Source organism: Macrosteles quadrilineatus, unplaced genomic scaffold (genome assembly GCF_028750875.1).
Source record: "Macrosteles quadrilineatus isolate MER2022 unplaced genomic scaffold, UCM_ALF_1.0 Scaffold_3__2_contigs__length_128488019, whole genome shotgun sequence".
Classification (NCBI taxonomy): Eukaryota; Metazoa; Arthropoda; class Insecta; order Hemiptera; family Cicadellidae; genus Macrosteles; species Macrosteles quadrilineatus.
The window spans coordinates 109,799,190-109,815,761 of record NW_026542596.1 but is presented as its reverse complement, the minus strand read 5'-3'; the positions used below and the strand labels follow the sequence as shown (position 1 = coordinate 109,815,761).

Below are 16,572 nucleotides of genomic sequence, written 5' to 3'. Positions count from 1 at the left end.
TATGGGCTGCCATGCTGAGTGACAAAATAACAACAAAATAAAAACAGAAAATTAAAAAAAAATGGAAGAAATTCCAATCACATGTTTTGTTTACAGTGTGGGGTAAAAATAGAGAACAATACATACTTTTGGTTGAGTTTTCGACCATGGGGGTGAGCTCTCGTTAACTTAAAAAACTATTCTTACAACAGGATTTAAATTAAATACAGCAAGGAGCAAGCGTTTTGTAACTAGTATTTTTACACCTATGGAGACTGATAGAGACAGCACGTCTGCATGTTCGCCCTTCACCCGCCTGCCTCATCATAGTGATAGTGCCTACTTGCCGTTGCCACTAGCGACCAGTGTTAGGCTAGACTAGCGCCGCTAGTTGCTCCAATGCTTACTTGACCTTGACACGCTCGCGCTGTGCGCTGTGTAGTTGACAATTGTTGAATTTTGGATTTGAGTGAGTGTTGTGATGTTGTCAAGTCAAGCAGTGTTTGTAGCCATGGCGTATCCAGGGGGGGTTTAGGGGTTTAAACACCCCGACTTAAAACATAATTTTTACAATAAAAAATGTTTTTCCACAGTCAACAAATTACTGTTATTTGTCCCTGAATAGCTTAAAAACGTGAGACCCCCCAGCAAAGTACACACTTAAGAAGCCCCCCCCCCCCCCCAAATCAAAAGTCTGTGTGCGCCCCTGAGCTTTGTTACTGACTAGGTGTTTCTTTAGCCAGGACCATTTATTAAAAGCCTGATCAAGGTCAACTGGGTCTAGTTTCGAACCATCATAAAGCTACCAACTTTTCTCAAGATTAAACCGGAGCCCTTTTGATTACTATAACCATTGACTATTGGATACTGAAGTTGTATCAATAATATAACCAAAGCTATAGCCTAACCACTTACCAAACCGGTACCCAAGATGAATGTAAACTGTTTGCTGTATACTATATAAAGTTTAAAGATTATGTAAATCATTGGACAGAATGCATGTCTTTATGCGTTTTTATCCAATGACGTGCATAGACACATTTTCTGAAGTTTTTGTGATCAACATGATAACAAAAAAATTAAATATACATTTTTTTTAGGGTGTGTAAACTTTGTGATGTGTCTGATGATGGCAGCATAGCTGGCGAAAGTCCTCATGAAATTAAAAATTCATTAAATATTGGTGATGTTTTTATTTTAATTTGTATTCATTCCAATTTTACCAGTTCTTCTTGAAAAGAAGTTGGATTTATTTATTGGAATGAGTAATTTTCTATTTAAGTTTGGCTAAAATCACTATTCAGGTTTTGGATATCTTTACAGATGATGTCATCGGCAAACTGCTTGACAAAATGATCCAGATCTTACCTCCTGAAGAGAGAAATATTTTTGGTAAGTATCTTAAATGATATATTCAGCACTGATGCTGTAGATTTTATTTAAAGTTAAATAAGGCCCCTGTTACACGAGGTAGCCTGGCGACGTCGCCAGCGACCAAACTGGCTACTCAGCTTGTCATGGGGCATTGATTCTTATGGATGTTATTACACGAGGGTAGCCAGCGACGCAGCCACACTTTGGCGACCGACTGGCTACCGAGCCCCGTCGCCACTGCGGTAGCCACTGGCTACCCATATTGGCGACGCTGCGTTGTAGCATATGGAGCTTATTACACTAGGTCGCCAGTATCACGTCGCCACTCGGTTAGTTCATATCACGGGGGTACTTGCACACTGTTGTGTTGCGTTCTGTTGTGTTGTGAGTGTGTGAATTGTTCACTTCAGTTGATAAAATGTCTATATCATCCTTTATGACTCGAAGAAACTGGATTGTGACATACGAAAATAATTGAAACATTTTTTATTGTCCGCTCAGAGCTCATCAAAAAGGGTGTAATATAACCCTTTTGATTCTCTTGCACTAAGCATTGGATGAACGTACATTTTTCTCTTCCTTTGCCTCCTTTTCTTCAGAAGTAACAGAAGGAGAAGATACTTATAATCACTCATTATTCACTGTAAACACCGCTCATAACAAGTACAAGTGCAAGACAAGCACTCACAACAACGGCGCCACGGCGGTAAAATTCTGGCTACTCAACTGGTTATAGGTTTGGTGGCCAGTGCGTCGCCAGCTACTGCCGCTGGCGACGTCGCCAGGCTACCTCGTGTAATAGGGGCCTAAATGATAAAAATCATCAAAACCGTTACCTTTAAGAGGAATGATTTAGTGTTTTCTAGGGCAAAGATTTGTTTCAGACATGTTTAGAATATTTGTAAACAAAAAATGGTAATATTCTCTCTTAAATATGATGATAAAAGAAAAGAAAGAGTCAATGATTGTGTTTTATTTGTCTGCTCAGTAGTAATTGTTATAACCACAGCCTCCTCTAACACAAGGCCACATTTTTGATGTGTGGCAATGTCACAACGTCATGCCTATTACCATGGTAATAACAGAAATGACAAATGTGTAAACATAAACATTTCCTAAGCTGTCCATAAGTGCAACAGCTGCAACCGAAACGGTTTGACGGGACAACAGTGTTGCCACTTTTGCCTCACTGCGGCCTTGTGTTAGAGCAGACTATGATAAAACTAATTGCTGCTAATCAATTTCAAAATATACTATTAATGTTTGAATGCAAACTAATACTCACTACTCTAGGGTCCAGAACGGGTAAACTATGTCTTGAAATACCTGGATGTCAGCTCGAACTGCGGTCTGCTTCAATGTCTGTGGTAGCGAAAGCGACCAATCCTTTAGGTTCAAAGGTTGTGTTTAGAGTCTGTCAATGATAATTAAAAAAATAGTATGCTTTATAAGAGTAATCAAAGGAAAGGTAATTTTCTTATCTGATTTAAAGTCAAATAATGTTCTTTGGTCCTGAAAATGTTTGACTGCAGTGTTACTTTTACAGTGAGTAACAGTGCCAAATCAAAAGTAAGAGTTTCATTACACTCATACTAAACAAATATGATATTTTATCATCTATATTCGTTTATATCCTGATAAACCGAAAATATGATTGCTGAGTCTTCATTCAAATCAAAGTTTGCTTCACAAGAATTTATATAAACTTTCTGAGCTCTATCGCATAAACTATTAAAACTGTGTGTCTTTGCAGGCACAACGGATGACAAGAACATCGAAGAAATAATCGAGGAAGCGAACGAACTTATACGTGCGACAACGCCTCTTTTCTCATCGACTGACAGTGGTGACCAAAGTAATAAAACATCAAAAGCTCTTTCAAAAATATCAAAAGCGAATGAAACATCCAAAAAGAATGACAGTATTGAAGAAGATGTTACTCCTAAAAAGAGTGAAAGTGGAACAAGCAGCTTGTGTTCTTCTTTAGAAAGTATTATTGTGAAGGACAGTCTCAGTCATGAGTTGGCAGATAAAGTGAAAGGTAACCAAATGCCAGGATCAGGAAGTTCTGAGAAGCTGGATAAAGACATCGAAGAATTATTTTATATGGAAGAGTCTAATAAAAATTTGTTTGAGAAACAGCTTGGAGCCAAAGAAATGGCATCTGCTCGTAATGATGAAGATGTTTTATTGGGTGAGTTTAGCAAGAGAGAAGTTAATGAAACAAATATGAACATCAGAGCCGTCTCAATGATAAAAGTAAAAGATAAACAGCAGCCTAACTCAGACAACAACGTAATCGAATCAGTTCCTAGTTCCACTTTCCAAGAAAAATTAGAAAATTGCAAACAAGTTCCTCTTCATATTTCACCCAAGCACAATAAAGGTAATGTTTACATATGTGTTCAGTTTGTTTTGCCATACATGTTTTTAGTATACAGTAAAACTCTAATTATCCAAATCAATTGGGGCCTTGCAACTTTCGGTAAGTAAAAAACTTGGATAATTGGCTCTTTACCAAAATTTTGGGGTATTTGACTTTTTAGCTATTGAAAAATTCATGCCCCGATTAAGGAGGACAATGATGACGTTTCTGTGACCAAGGGAGACTATGATGAAGACTACTCGACCACAAGAGATTTTCAGGGTTTGCTGCGATCTTAGCTTCTGCCTTTTTTAATAATGATTCCTCATACTGTAGCCATACAAAAAAAAAATATTTTTGTATGCGATTCGGATGGTTGGAGTTAGAACTACTCTATATTGTAAACTGTAGTTAAAAAGTATTTTGTTATCTTTCTAATTTTTGTAGATAAACACACCATACACTAATCCTTTTAATATTTTCCCAAACATCAAGTCAATCAATTGAGTCATTTTATTCTGAATTCAATTGATGACCTGTCTCTATTCAGATAGTTTATGATATTTATATTTGTACTTTGCTTCATATTAATGAACTATTCAGTATAATTAAAAAGATCTCCAAGAATCCAACTTTTAACTATGCTTTGCTGTTTCCAGACCCGGATGCTCAACTTGAAGCTCTCCGACAACAATACACCACTGAGATTCAAGAGCTCAAATTGACGCATAACAAAGAAATATATGGGTTGACCAAGCAGATAACCAGTCTCAATGATAAGGTAATTAAGGTTTGCGTGCAGCACGAACACTCATGTTTACTGTTAAATTACAAATCCCAAAAAGTTGTAGCCTAATTTACAATTTTCCTGTAGTTATTCTAGACCTTCGTCTCTACATATAAGTCATAATCTCCCAAAGAACTGTTTAACAAGGTCAGTTAACGTGATCTGTTTTTCTAACACTGTGTTTGTATAATTTAATTGCAAAATTCTTAATTACAGAATATTTTTTCATGGTTTACATCGTTCTGCATACTCCTACCATTCTTCACCCTCTATTTAATTGCAATTGGTTTGAAAACTCTTGGTGTAAAATCTTATTTTCTAAAAAATGAACAATTACATGCTATAATGTTTTTGAACATTATCTTTTAAAAGGCAAACAAATTTAGCATAAGCCCTAACATGAAACTGGTTTTAACGTTTTAAGCTTTGAGACAAAAAAATGAGTTGTGAGAAATTTTGTTTTAGCATAATTAAGTGGTATGAAATCTTTAATTATCAGGTTTGTTATTATAAATAAATCTCAAAATCTGTAAAAAATTCTACAATGTTTTATTTTTATTAAACTTTTAAAACAAACATATAAAATTGGTAGCGCCCTCACAATCGTCGTATGTTTAAACAGATCTTTGAACTACAGAAGCAGTCACAAATTGTACAAAGTCCTGATTTGAAAATCCAAGAAATCGAACGACTGGAGAACGAAATAAAATGCCAGGAACAACTTCTTGCTGGTTACGAACGAGAAAACAAGAAGCTTTGCAAAGAAATATCAAACCTTAAGGTAAGGTTTTGTATAATAATCATTTACTTATTTGGTGATGTCAGTTGAAATTTTGTCATGATTTTTTTATAAATGCCGGGAAAGCAAAGTTGGAAAAATCGGTGTGGGAAAAATCAGGAAGCTTTTTAAGGTCCCCTGGTTTCTGCAGTTTTGAAACTGCCTCTTTACAATACAATGTTATTTATTTTTGACCAATCTATGCAGTACAAGTATGTATGCAGGTTTTCTCTATTGGTATTTAATCTATACTTATTTAATACGCAAGCATGTTTTTTGTGACAATTACTCCTCCGAAACTACTGAACCGATTGACATGTTTTTGATGTAATTGGTAAGAGCGTAACGTGAAGTTGTGCAGGAAACTTTCTTTTTAGGGAAATAATCAGAGAGTGAGGCCCTGGGGCCCTTTAAAGTTTCGTATTTCTCCATAAGATTAACATGGGAAACAAAAATTGTTATGCAACTCCAGCTGTTGTCAGAAATTAAGTGAGAAGAAGAATATATGTTAATTTTAAGCAGTCAATAAGTTTGCTTCTTTTACAGTTTGCTACAAACATTTACTGACTTGGTTGAAATGAAATATTTACTCTATTTTAATTTGGGTTGGCGTAAATATTACAATGGAAAATACCCCCGCCGCAGCAAACCTGCAGACTAAGCGAATTTCAACTTGTCTGATTACATTTTTACTAAAATGTTTCCATAAATAAGACTTATTATTCTCTATTTAAATAACATTAGATTTAACAAGTGCTTAGGTTTGCTGCTACGGGGAAGGTAAAAAGTGTTTTTTGACCATACATCAATAGTATAGGATGAAATAAATAAATTTGCCAAATTTTATCAATATATACCCATAAACAAGTAAACTACAACAATTTTCATTTTCTCCATAAGAATAACATGGGAATTTTTAATTACACTATTTTTGAATTTTCTCCGTGACCGTTAGGCATACAACAGCGCTTCAATATACTAAATTATTTCTTTTTTTAAGCTCTACAAAATGTTTTAGAAAGAAATCGCAAAATTTTTTGTTTTTAGGTTCAAAAATGGGAAAAACCCATTTTTACTCCATAAAACCCCCCATAATCCCCCGTTCCCATGGTCCGATTATGCTGGATCGCGAACTCGTTCGAATAAACGTAGGTTTACACGTTTGTACCAAATTTAATCAAAATCGGATCATTTTTGCTCGAGTTATCGCGCTAACGGACACATATATATATATAAATCTATATAAATAAAATTAGAGTTTTGTCTGTACATTGCTCAGAATTATATACTTTTAGGTTATTTTTACGTTTTATACATTAAAGAAGCAGAAACGAGTCTTATCTCAATTTCTGTCTGTCTGTCTGTCCCTTTGTCTGTAACACTTAAGATGGCATTTTACGCAATCTTCTCCGTGAAAACCAGAGTACATATCAAGATCCAAGTCATTTTAATGTATTCACTGGATTGGCGAGAGTGTCTTTAGTGATTTAAATATAGCCTCACTACTTTGTAAATAAAATTACGGACGTTTAAAAATGCAGTTTTGTGCGATTTTTGTCAAATTTTCGTTCAATTTTTATCACATAATCGTCTATGAAATAACGAACAGCTGTTCGGATCAAGATTATTTTTTCTAGCTGTCAATGACATGTTTACAAATGTTGTTTACAAATACCGCAACTATTTCGAATCACGTTTTGAAAGCAAATCCCAACCAAGTGAGATTAAAAACGTTTTTCTTACATAACGGATTTAATTAATCGCAAGTGCAATAATATAGTCTAATAGTGTAACCGTAAATGAAATTAAATAACTAGACATCGTCTTAATCGGAACCAGAAATTCTTTGAGTATAAAATGTTTCTTGAGTTTTGACAACCAGAAAGAAGAAGACCTTGAATCAGTGTTGTATAGGGCTGTGACACTGAAATGATCGTCGCCAATAGCTTACAAAAAAGGTTTCCACTCATTGACGGCGCTTCAATGGCGGTTGTGTAAAGTGTAAAGTAAAAAATCACAACTGCAGTGGGTGATTGTAACAGAGGTTTAACAGAGGAAGTGCTAAACTCGCTTTTCCAATGTGTCACTTTCTGTTTCTACTCACCGTGTGATGCAATCGCTGGACCATACAGCCAATAGGCCCATAGCTCATATCTTGGATACGTAAGCCTACATATTTATTCATAACAACCTTTTTGACGACGATCCTTGATACCGGTAATTTTCCATAGAATACATGGCCTACCTACTTAAGAAATATAATTACAAATGACCAAAACCCCAACATTGTGTGATTTTCGTCACATTTCCTTCTAATGTTAATAGACAGAGTACTAATCATTGTTTAGAGAATGCGTAATCTATTAAATAACAAAAAGTTGTTTGGGTAAGGTTGCTTTTTTTCAAACTGACACCGATAAGTTTACGCTATAACTTTTTACGAGAAAATCCAAAAGCAAGAGATCAATAACCTCGGGACTAGATATTAATGTATTTAATTGGTCCGATTTACTATAGTTCTTAGGTAGGTTCTTACGTAGGTACTGGTTCTTTTCCTTAGAACCGGTAGTTTACAAATTTGATATCGTTGGTGTTGCACCTTATTTATTAGAGCCGCCCGTATTCAATTTAAGTGATGTCTTAACTCTGTATAAGTTTTGCTTTTTCTGTCTGGATTCCAAATCTTAGCTTACCCGGTATGCTAAGAAAATGATAACCTATTTGAGTAAAACATTTGTTGGGCAAACCATCATGAATTGTTTACGCCTTTATATTGTTTATGTATCAATAGTTCGTGGCCTTTTTTGGATTGTTGTGTGTATGTCTGTTGGTAACGCATTAATGTCCTTATTTCTCAGTGTTTCACAGAATGGACAAGAGCACCTTTGATACTGAAAATGTCAACCGGAATAAAGTGTTAAATGGTGAGGTTGAGGTAGTACTTTAAATACGTTTAAGTTAACCGATGTGGAAAGTAACTTTCAATTATAGGCCTACTTTAGGGCTACGCTTCATGGATCTATAAAACATTTTTTAGTTTAATCATTGGACATATGGACCATAACGATCCGGGTGACGTTTAATTGCGAAGCATTTATTTTGGCTTGAACTGTCAGATACAGTATTTGCAAAGGTTTATATATAATAGTTTTGCCAGCATATCTGCAAATATGCAAACTAACTGCTGTTCTTAATCTTAATATAAGAAGGTTTCAACTGACTACTATAAGATCCCCGTGCGTAGAACGGGCACACAGCTAGTATATATATAAATATGAAAAATAGAAAAATAGGGCTACTATATATAAATAAAGATTAAACATTAATAAACTTAGTACCCAAGTAAAATTATTTATTAAAATATTTACTGACTATAGTTTCGGCTCTAAGGCCATTTTCAAAGTAAACAAAAATCAAAATAAGATATGTAAATAAATAAATAACATATGATTTTATAAAACTTTTCTAACTTGTAACATAATTTTGTCTTCATTGATTAATTTATATACTATATGATGTGTTGTACTTATTTTCATTAATATTTTCTCAATTTTGCTATTTTTTCATGTATCGGATTATTTAATTTTGGAATCATTGTATTTAAAATGTTTGATTTGTTATTTTGTAGTTCATATAAATATTAATTTCTTCTTTTACATTCAATTTTTCTCTGTCTTTTTCAATTTCTAATATTGTTAAGTTTTCTTCGATCTTAGTAAACTTATGTTTGGATTTTAGTAAATGATCTGCAAAATTTGATTTCATTGATGTTTTGTTCTTCGATTTATATGCCTGTATATGTTCGTTGAATCTAACTTTAAAATTTTGATAGGTTTGTCCAATGTAGTAGTTGTCACAGTCAGAACATTTAATTTTGTAGATACCAGATGCATTGTATATATTTGCTGTATTGTTTGTTATAGGATTGTTGGTTTTATTTTGTATGATTTTAAAAATGTTATTTTTTGTTCTGTAGCTAAATTTTACTGGGGTATGTTTGAATGTTTTCCTGATTGCTTTGTTATTTCACCAGTTCTAGTTACATTAGGCCTGTCCTATATGTTTTGAAGTAAATATTTTAATAAATAATTTTACTTGGGTACTAAGTTTATTAATGTTTAATCTTTATTTATATATAAATATATATATATATATATATGAATTTGAACGGATGGTGTTTTTTGGCCTCTAGGGACCTCAAAATGAAAAATTAGATCGGTCTCGGGTCCAGGTCTTACCATGAGTACTACGGTAATAGCTTATTCCCTATATGGGAAATTCGCTAAAAGCGAGAGAGCCTGGATAAATTGATATATTCTGTTATGTACATCCTGAATATTTCCATAACCTTTGGGTCGAATATTTTAAAGTCATCAGAAATTATGAACGTTATTCCTTTTAAAATAACGCCTCTAATACTTAGAAATTGCTCGAATTCGAGCAACAGGGACACTAGTTATTGTAAAAAACAATAACAGAACCTTAAATCCTTTGCGAGTTCTAGGTATAAAAAGTAAACAAAAATTAGAAAAATATAATTTATTCTTTAAATAACATAATAATTAGTCAATAAATAACACAATTGAGTTTAACCACGTCATGGTACATTCCTGGCCTCCTCAGCCATCACTTTGACTGCGGCTAGAGCTTCCTTGGCTACAGGCTGTATGTAGCTTGCCGGTAGAATGAATCCGTAGCGGCCCGTGTCTGGCAGCTCAATGGTGTATGTGTACTTGATACCAGCCACTCCCTGCGAATCAGAAAATGAATTGTGTTTGAACAAATACTGTTTGAAATATACCTTGTTAACAATTTATCTCCCTTGGCCTAAATTTAAAATTATTAATTTGCATCGCTCTGTACAGAAAGTAGCTATTTAATTTATTTCCCAAGTTCTAATTTAGAGCTTGAAAATTTAAATTATAAAAGCTAATTCTCATTTTGCCCACTACGCATGCAAGTGTTTTGTTTAAAATATATTTCTATTATTGAAGTCAGCTGTTTTACTGTTTAGTAATCTCTATATTCAAAAATATTGGGTTTTCTTTTACGAATCGGTTTGGACCTTCTCCCCAACTAATTTTCATAACATTGGTCTTAAATTAAAGGTATACGAACTCAGATTTACCATCAAGCATCGGCATTCATTTATCTGACGTATATTTTGAGTTATGTACAATATAATTTTCCTCCCTGTACATTTCTTTTGGGAGTTAAATTTGGTTTTTCTTATCCAAGTTCATTTAGCTCATCTACCCGACCGATTTTCATAATTTTAGTCTTAAATCAAAGGTATACATGCACAGATTTGCCATAAAGTATCATAATTAATTTATCTACTATATTACTCAATAAAAAAACATACATTACATTTTTTTAAATTATTACTTAAATTAAAGATGTATTTCACCAGTTCTAATTACATTAGGCCTGTCCTATATGTTTTGTATATGAACCTTCAGTGAAATACCAGCTTTCATTTGAGATATTGATTATTAAGATGGGACGTACCTGAAGCACGCTGCTGAATCACGAATCAACAACAATTATAATTATTTTAGGACTTATCTGAAATCAATGATACGTAACTTCATTTTTATTTTAACTATGTTATTTTATATGTCTTGGTCTTAAAATACTCCTAAAAATAAAGGATTTGTTTAGAGGGGTACAGATAATTCAAATCAGTAATGTTCAAGATACTGTATTACTCAATAAAAAAAATGTTGTTACCATTTTTTGTGAAATTCACTTTGACCCGGGCAACGGCGGCTAATTTAATAAGCGAATTTTGCCGTGTTTTTAGCATGTATTGAGTGTTCACAGCACAATGATCTTAACCTTGAACTTGAACTCCTAATTTGTACGTTCTTATTTATGTTTGATATAACCTTTTGCTTATATTTTTATGTTAAAAATAATTTTGATTTGAAAAAATTATAGTTTTAATTTTCCTGCAGCCTGCTATTTTGTGTGAGTATTTTTGTGTTATGATGAAAAGTTCGCATTGCACATGAAATTTAGTGTTCCTGTGTTCAGCTTTGCCTCACAGGAAAAATGCCACTTTCATTACCGGTACTGAAATGTACTATTACAACTCCCATTGGTACCCAGAAAAGATCAAGAGCTTGGATTAATTACTGTATACCAAATAGAGTTAAAAACAAAATTGAATGCTTTTGCTGCTATTGTGATCAGCTTCCTGTCAGGACTTTAGGTCTTCCTGTGGGTTTTATTTAGTGCAGAATGCTGAGTAGTTTTTGGGTAGTGGTTAAAATTATGTGTCCACTCCTGATAAAGAACTATAGAAAGACTGATGTACTGTAGGCCTTACTGAGAAAATTGATTCATACTGGTTTGAAACTAGTACTAGTTGTCCTTGATCATGGGCTTTAATAATGAATCTGGCCAAAGAATCGGCTGATCTCAGTCAGTAACAAAGCTATTATCTTATCCAATACTTCACCCATCTTCGTCTTAAAATTAGCTGTTGGGTCGGGATTGTACACATCTAATCGAGTCTCTAGGTTTAAGGCAAAAAGTACTGTATAGCCACTTCTAAACTAGGAAATATTCTTCAAGCAAAAAAATAAAGCTCACCTTAGCCCAGTCGTCAGCTCCGCCGGCAGCCGAATAGAGGGTGTTGGCGGACGCGCCCACTGTGAAGGGGTGACCTCCGACCTTCTGCATAGCCTCTCCCATAGCCCTGCCTACACGGTCCAGGTCCGTGTAGTCTGGGGGCACCTTGCGGTCGTAGCCCCATGGATACAATATGTACTGTCCGTAGCTGTGGAACGTCAGGTACGCCTGTAACAGAATGTCAGATGTGAACTGTGGAATCAGTGATGGAAAACTAGCAAGACAGAGTAGAACAGAGCGTAAACACTTCTGGAGCAGGAAGTCTGTAAATGCTAACTTACTGACCAAGTTTAAATACTATAATAAGTGTGAATAATCCACAAAACTGTATACAGAAGATCCTTGTTAAGTCAGACGGGACTGCGGCCAATCTGGCACATTGAACATCCCTGGACAAGGAGCATATACCTGAATAATTTCCTTTTCTACAGAGAAAAACACTTTTAAAATGTTTATACATCACAATAAAACATAAACTATGGCAATGACTCACCTTGCAGACACAAATGCTACAGTCAGACATCAGATTTACAGTCACAGCAAACAAACTTGTTTGCGCAAAAACAGCAGAAACTCGATCACTGCTCGATTATACGCTCGTAATGAGCAATCGTGCTACCAAATTGCATATTTTATACTAATTTATATTTATATATTTATAAGTATTTATTGCTAATTGGTCTGGTTTATCAGTCTGGAGATACTTCTATAGTGCATTTAAGCTTCTTTTCAGCCAATTATTTATGAATTGAAAAAATCAAAACAGACATCCATCCAGGGAAGGACCAGAAAGATAACATCTAAAGCATAAACAGTGAACTCCATTTTAATCAAACACATTGAAACAAAACCCTGGTTAACTGAAACCATAGTAAATAATTTAAATCTGTTGGAAAATTAGCTAAACAATAGGTATTGTCTGCCATGGCTTTGTCTTTTTTATTGTGTGGTAGATGGCCAGTCTTGACTAACGGAATGTTAGGAGCAGACGACTGTTGTAGATCCCTTTGAAACGAAATAACCTTTAAATTCACACCGTTGATTAACTGAAAAATAGGTTATCAGACTCCGTCTCGAATTCCCTTTTATTTCGGTTACTCTGGGATTTACTGTGATAAATCTTCCCATTAGGGTCTTGGAATATTTTTTTAAGTGCTACTTTAACTTGTGTGTTACAGCATATATTATATTATTTTTAACCTGACGAATCAAGATTGTGTACAAAAATAAAGTACCTGGAAATTTTAATCTTTGATCACCCCCTAATTTCTGCTCTCTGAGCATAAATTAGCTTAAAGTTTTCAATCACAAAGTTACAATGCAATTACATTTCTAACTAACATTTGAATCATCCCACTCCAAATCAGTCTTTATGACCTTGTCTACATTCAAATCGTACTTCAGATTCACTTTACCTTTATTTTGTCCTTGTGAGCCAATACAAAATTGGAAATAGCTTGTGTCTCCGGCTCAGAGAACGCTCGAGACCCGGCGAAGATTTCCTTGCAGGGTACGTTGCTAGACCCAGCCCCGCCCCACTTGTAACCCCAGTTGCGGTTCAAGTCAGTGCCTACGCAGAATCCGTTAGGTGCTCGGTTCTTGCGCCATAGTCTGTCTTTAAGGTGCGAGTACTCGTAGCCGTCGGGGTTGACCACAGGGAGAATGTAGAAGTCTAGACCTTTCACTATGTCCGCATGGTTGTCTCGGTTCTCCGTCAGTTGGTCGATGATGTAAGTGACAGAAGCAGGGGTGATCCATTCTCGGGCGTGGGTACCTGGGGGAAATTTGGTGATAAAAAACCTTTCTTTTAACTTTCTATGGAACAAACATATGCCTAAGTGGAATTATGTACTTCTTTTTTTCGGGCCTATAGAAAGAGGCATAAAAGAGCTGGTATTAGGCTCTATTACCATAATTTACTCTTAGTTAAAACTAAAACTTTCTTTAATGAGAGGTAAAAAAGTCTAAGTGGAATTTTAATGTATAAAACGTTCCAGACTGACTACACCATTAAATCGATAACCTGTCATTTATTCCTTTATCACAGAATAATATTTGCCATTGGGTTATAAAACATAAAACTTATCAAATTGTTCTCCTTTCTTACTAAAACTTAACATAGACCTAATCATCATTGAAAAACTTGTTGGGTTTCCTTTTGTTGAAAAGTTATAGAAATTTAAATGGTAACAACCATTGCAGACATTATACCGTGCTTAATTACAGTACTGTAAGATGCTTTGACAAAAACTACTAAAAGGGAAGTAATCACACAAGTAAAACCAAACTCCAACATGAGTTACCTCCATCAATCCACAGAGCCTTGGCGTTAGGGTCGCCGGAGGATATCTTGATCATCTTGAGAGGTTTGCCCATGACCGAGTTGCCGATGGTCTGTACACTGACGATGTCCGGGTACGTCTGAGCCAGGTAGTCCAGGTAGCTGTTGATGTCTTCTAGACGATGGTAGTACTGCCAGGTCATGCGATGGCCTGGGTAGAGGCACAAGTAAAGTTTAATATTTGTTAAGGGGTAAAAGTTGTCCGTCGATGGAGACAAGATGATGTATTAATGAGATATTGGCTAAGTTCTTTTAACGCTGTTCTATGTTATCATCTGTTCTGAACAGGTGTTGAGAAAAATCTGATATAATGACAGTTGAGAACAATGTGAAAAATAATCACAAATCATTTTGTCATTAAAATCAAATTATCAGCTTACTGTCAATCAGTAATGCTCCTGGATAGTTAGAATATAGCTTTAAACTATTAGGAAGTAATAAAACTAAGTATTTGTATCTGTAATTATTTTTATAACTACAGTACAGTAGACTCCCTCCTATCCGGACTCCTCGGTACCGAGGCCAGTCCAGATAAAGTTTTTTTTCGTTAAACCAACGTCCCCAAAAACTTGTTCAAACGGACCGTTATAATGCATACTATATACAGTTTTTTACTTAAATTTAGGAGAGAAGTGTGTTTAGACACGTGATCACTGGTCTCAAATCTTTCCCACGAGAACAGTCATTTCAGTACCACCCACTTCCTACCGATCTAGTCCAGTTAATGTGCTGATAAAAATTGTCCGGTTAAAGAGGTGTCATTTCCGCCAAGTGTAGTCCGGTTAAACCGATGTCCGGTTACAAAAGGTGTCCGGATAAGAGGGAGTCTACTGTACTTGTAAAAATAATTTTAAATCTGGTAGATAATAGTTTTTTCATTACACTCCTCACTTATTTTACAACTTCCACAATAGATTAGATTAGATTAGACTACCTAACATCTCCTCTGTACAGTATTGCTACACACTACTGACAATATAAAAACAATTTTGATATACCACCATTACAAATGGTGGTACAATAGGTGGCAAAAAGGAGGGAGGGCGCAACCATTGACTATTGGATACTGAAGTAGACATCCCATCTATATGGAACATCTAGATATATCTGTTGTCAATGTTTTGTTAAGAAAAATAATATAGTTATGTCAGAGCCAGGCACAGAGCACGCTAGTGTCTAAAATTCCATTTTCTATCTAATTTTTTTGTTGCTGATCAATTTATTGGGTCATAACAGTTGCTTTAGTTCACAATAAGTCATTCTATTAGTTTGACTTTGTTAAAAAGTCTGTGTGTTCGACATAAGTAAGTGATTTAGATCATCGCAATCTGTTGGTGGCTCACATCAACTGCGACAATTTTGATGAAAAAACTGGCAACAACTTCAAAATGGGGATGGAATGTCTAGTTGTATTAATAGTCAAAGGCGCAACCCACTGAAACTTCTTGAATAATGTTTGTACTATATGGTCAAAAACAACAGTAGTGCTTACAAATACGTATAACGTTTGCCTAATAACTGTTGATTATGTCACAGACATTTTTGAATAAAATATTTAATAACTGTCAGTACGTCAGTGATGCTGAATGGCCCAATAACAGTATTAATAAACATAATATGAGAATATGATTTTTAATGAACATACACACTGGTTTTTTTGTGACGTTTGTAAAACCATCAGAACACCATGCTACTTAACATGAAAATGTCTTATACCATAACCTAATGTAAAGTGTTATCAATAACAGTGTCAAAGTGATAATGAACTGTGAATTATATGCAAATTTCCATACAAAACACAAGACAACAGAGTGAAAGATTATGTCAAAACACATTAAGATAAAGAAGAGGATGATTGAATGCTAGAAAGAAAGAAGAAAATAATATCAGTAAAGTGTGTCATTAGGAAGGTATCATTCCAGAAAGGAGATAAAGATGAAGTCATCCGACAAAAGTTTCCATGCTCAAGTTCAATACACTGTACAGAATTTGCGGAAAGGGGATCAAACTGGAAATAACAGATGTGCAATAAAGCTTAAAAGACTAAAGTGGCTGTATTCGTCCAAATAATCCAATGGCATTGCCAGGAAATCGCTCCTTTATATGAAAGTATATACTACCGATGAAGTTACAATTTGTGTACTATAAAATAAACCTTTTTTTAACAATTTTAATATTTTATGGTCTGAAAGATAATCAGTGGGCATTAGCCAGAGGAATATTTTTGTCTTGATGACAGAAGATTTTTATACCTATCTTCCCAAAATTTGGTAATATGTATGTAGGCTGTAAAAGTTATTGGGTTGAAA

At 34.7% G+C, this 16,572-nt stretch overlaps 1 protein-coding gene across 2 annotated transcripts in view; it reads left to right on the top strand.

Annotated features, from left to right (window-relative positions):
• The window catches only part of LOC128988381 (centrosomal protein of 162 kDa-like), a 60,932-nt gene that overhangs the window by 9,757 nt on the left and 34,603 nt on the right, over positions 1-16,572 (top strand). For both annotated transcript variants that reach the window (XM_054409623.1, XM_054409624.1), the window contains exons 4-7: positions 1,303-1,371; positions 3,107-3,739; positions 4,378-4,499; positions 5,128-5,286. In XM_054409623.1, coding sequence (XP_054265598.1) covers positions 1,303-1,371; positions 3,107-3,739; positions 4,378-4,499; positions 5,128-5,286 — 983 coding nt within the window. The remainder of the gene's footprint in view (positions 1-1,302; positions 1,372-3,106; positions 3,740-4,377; positions 4,500-5,127; positions 5,287-16,572) is intronic.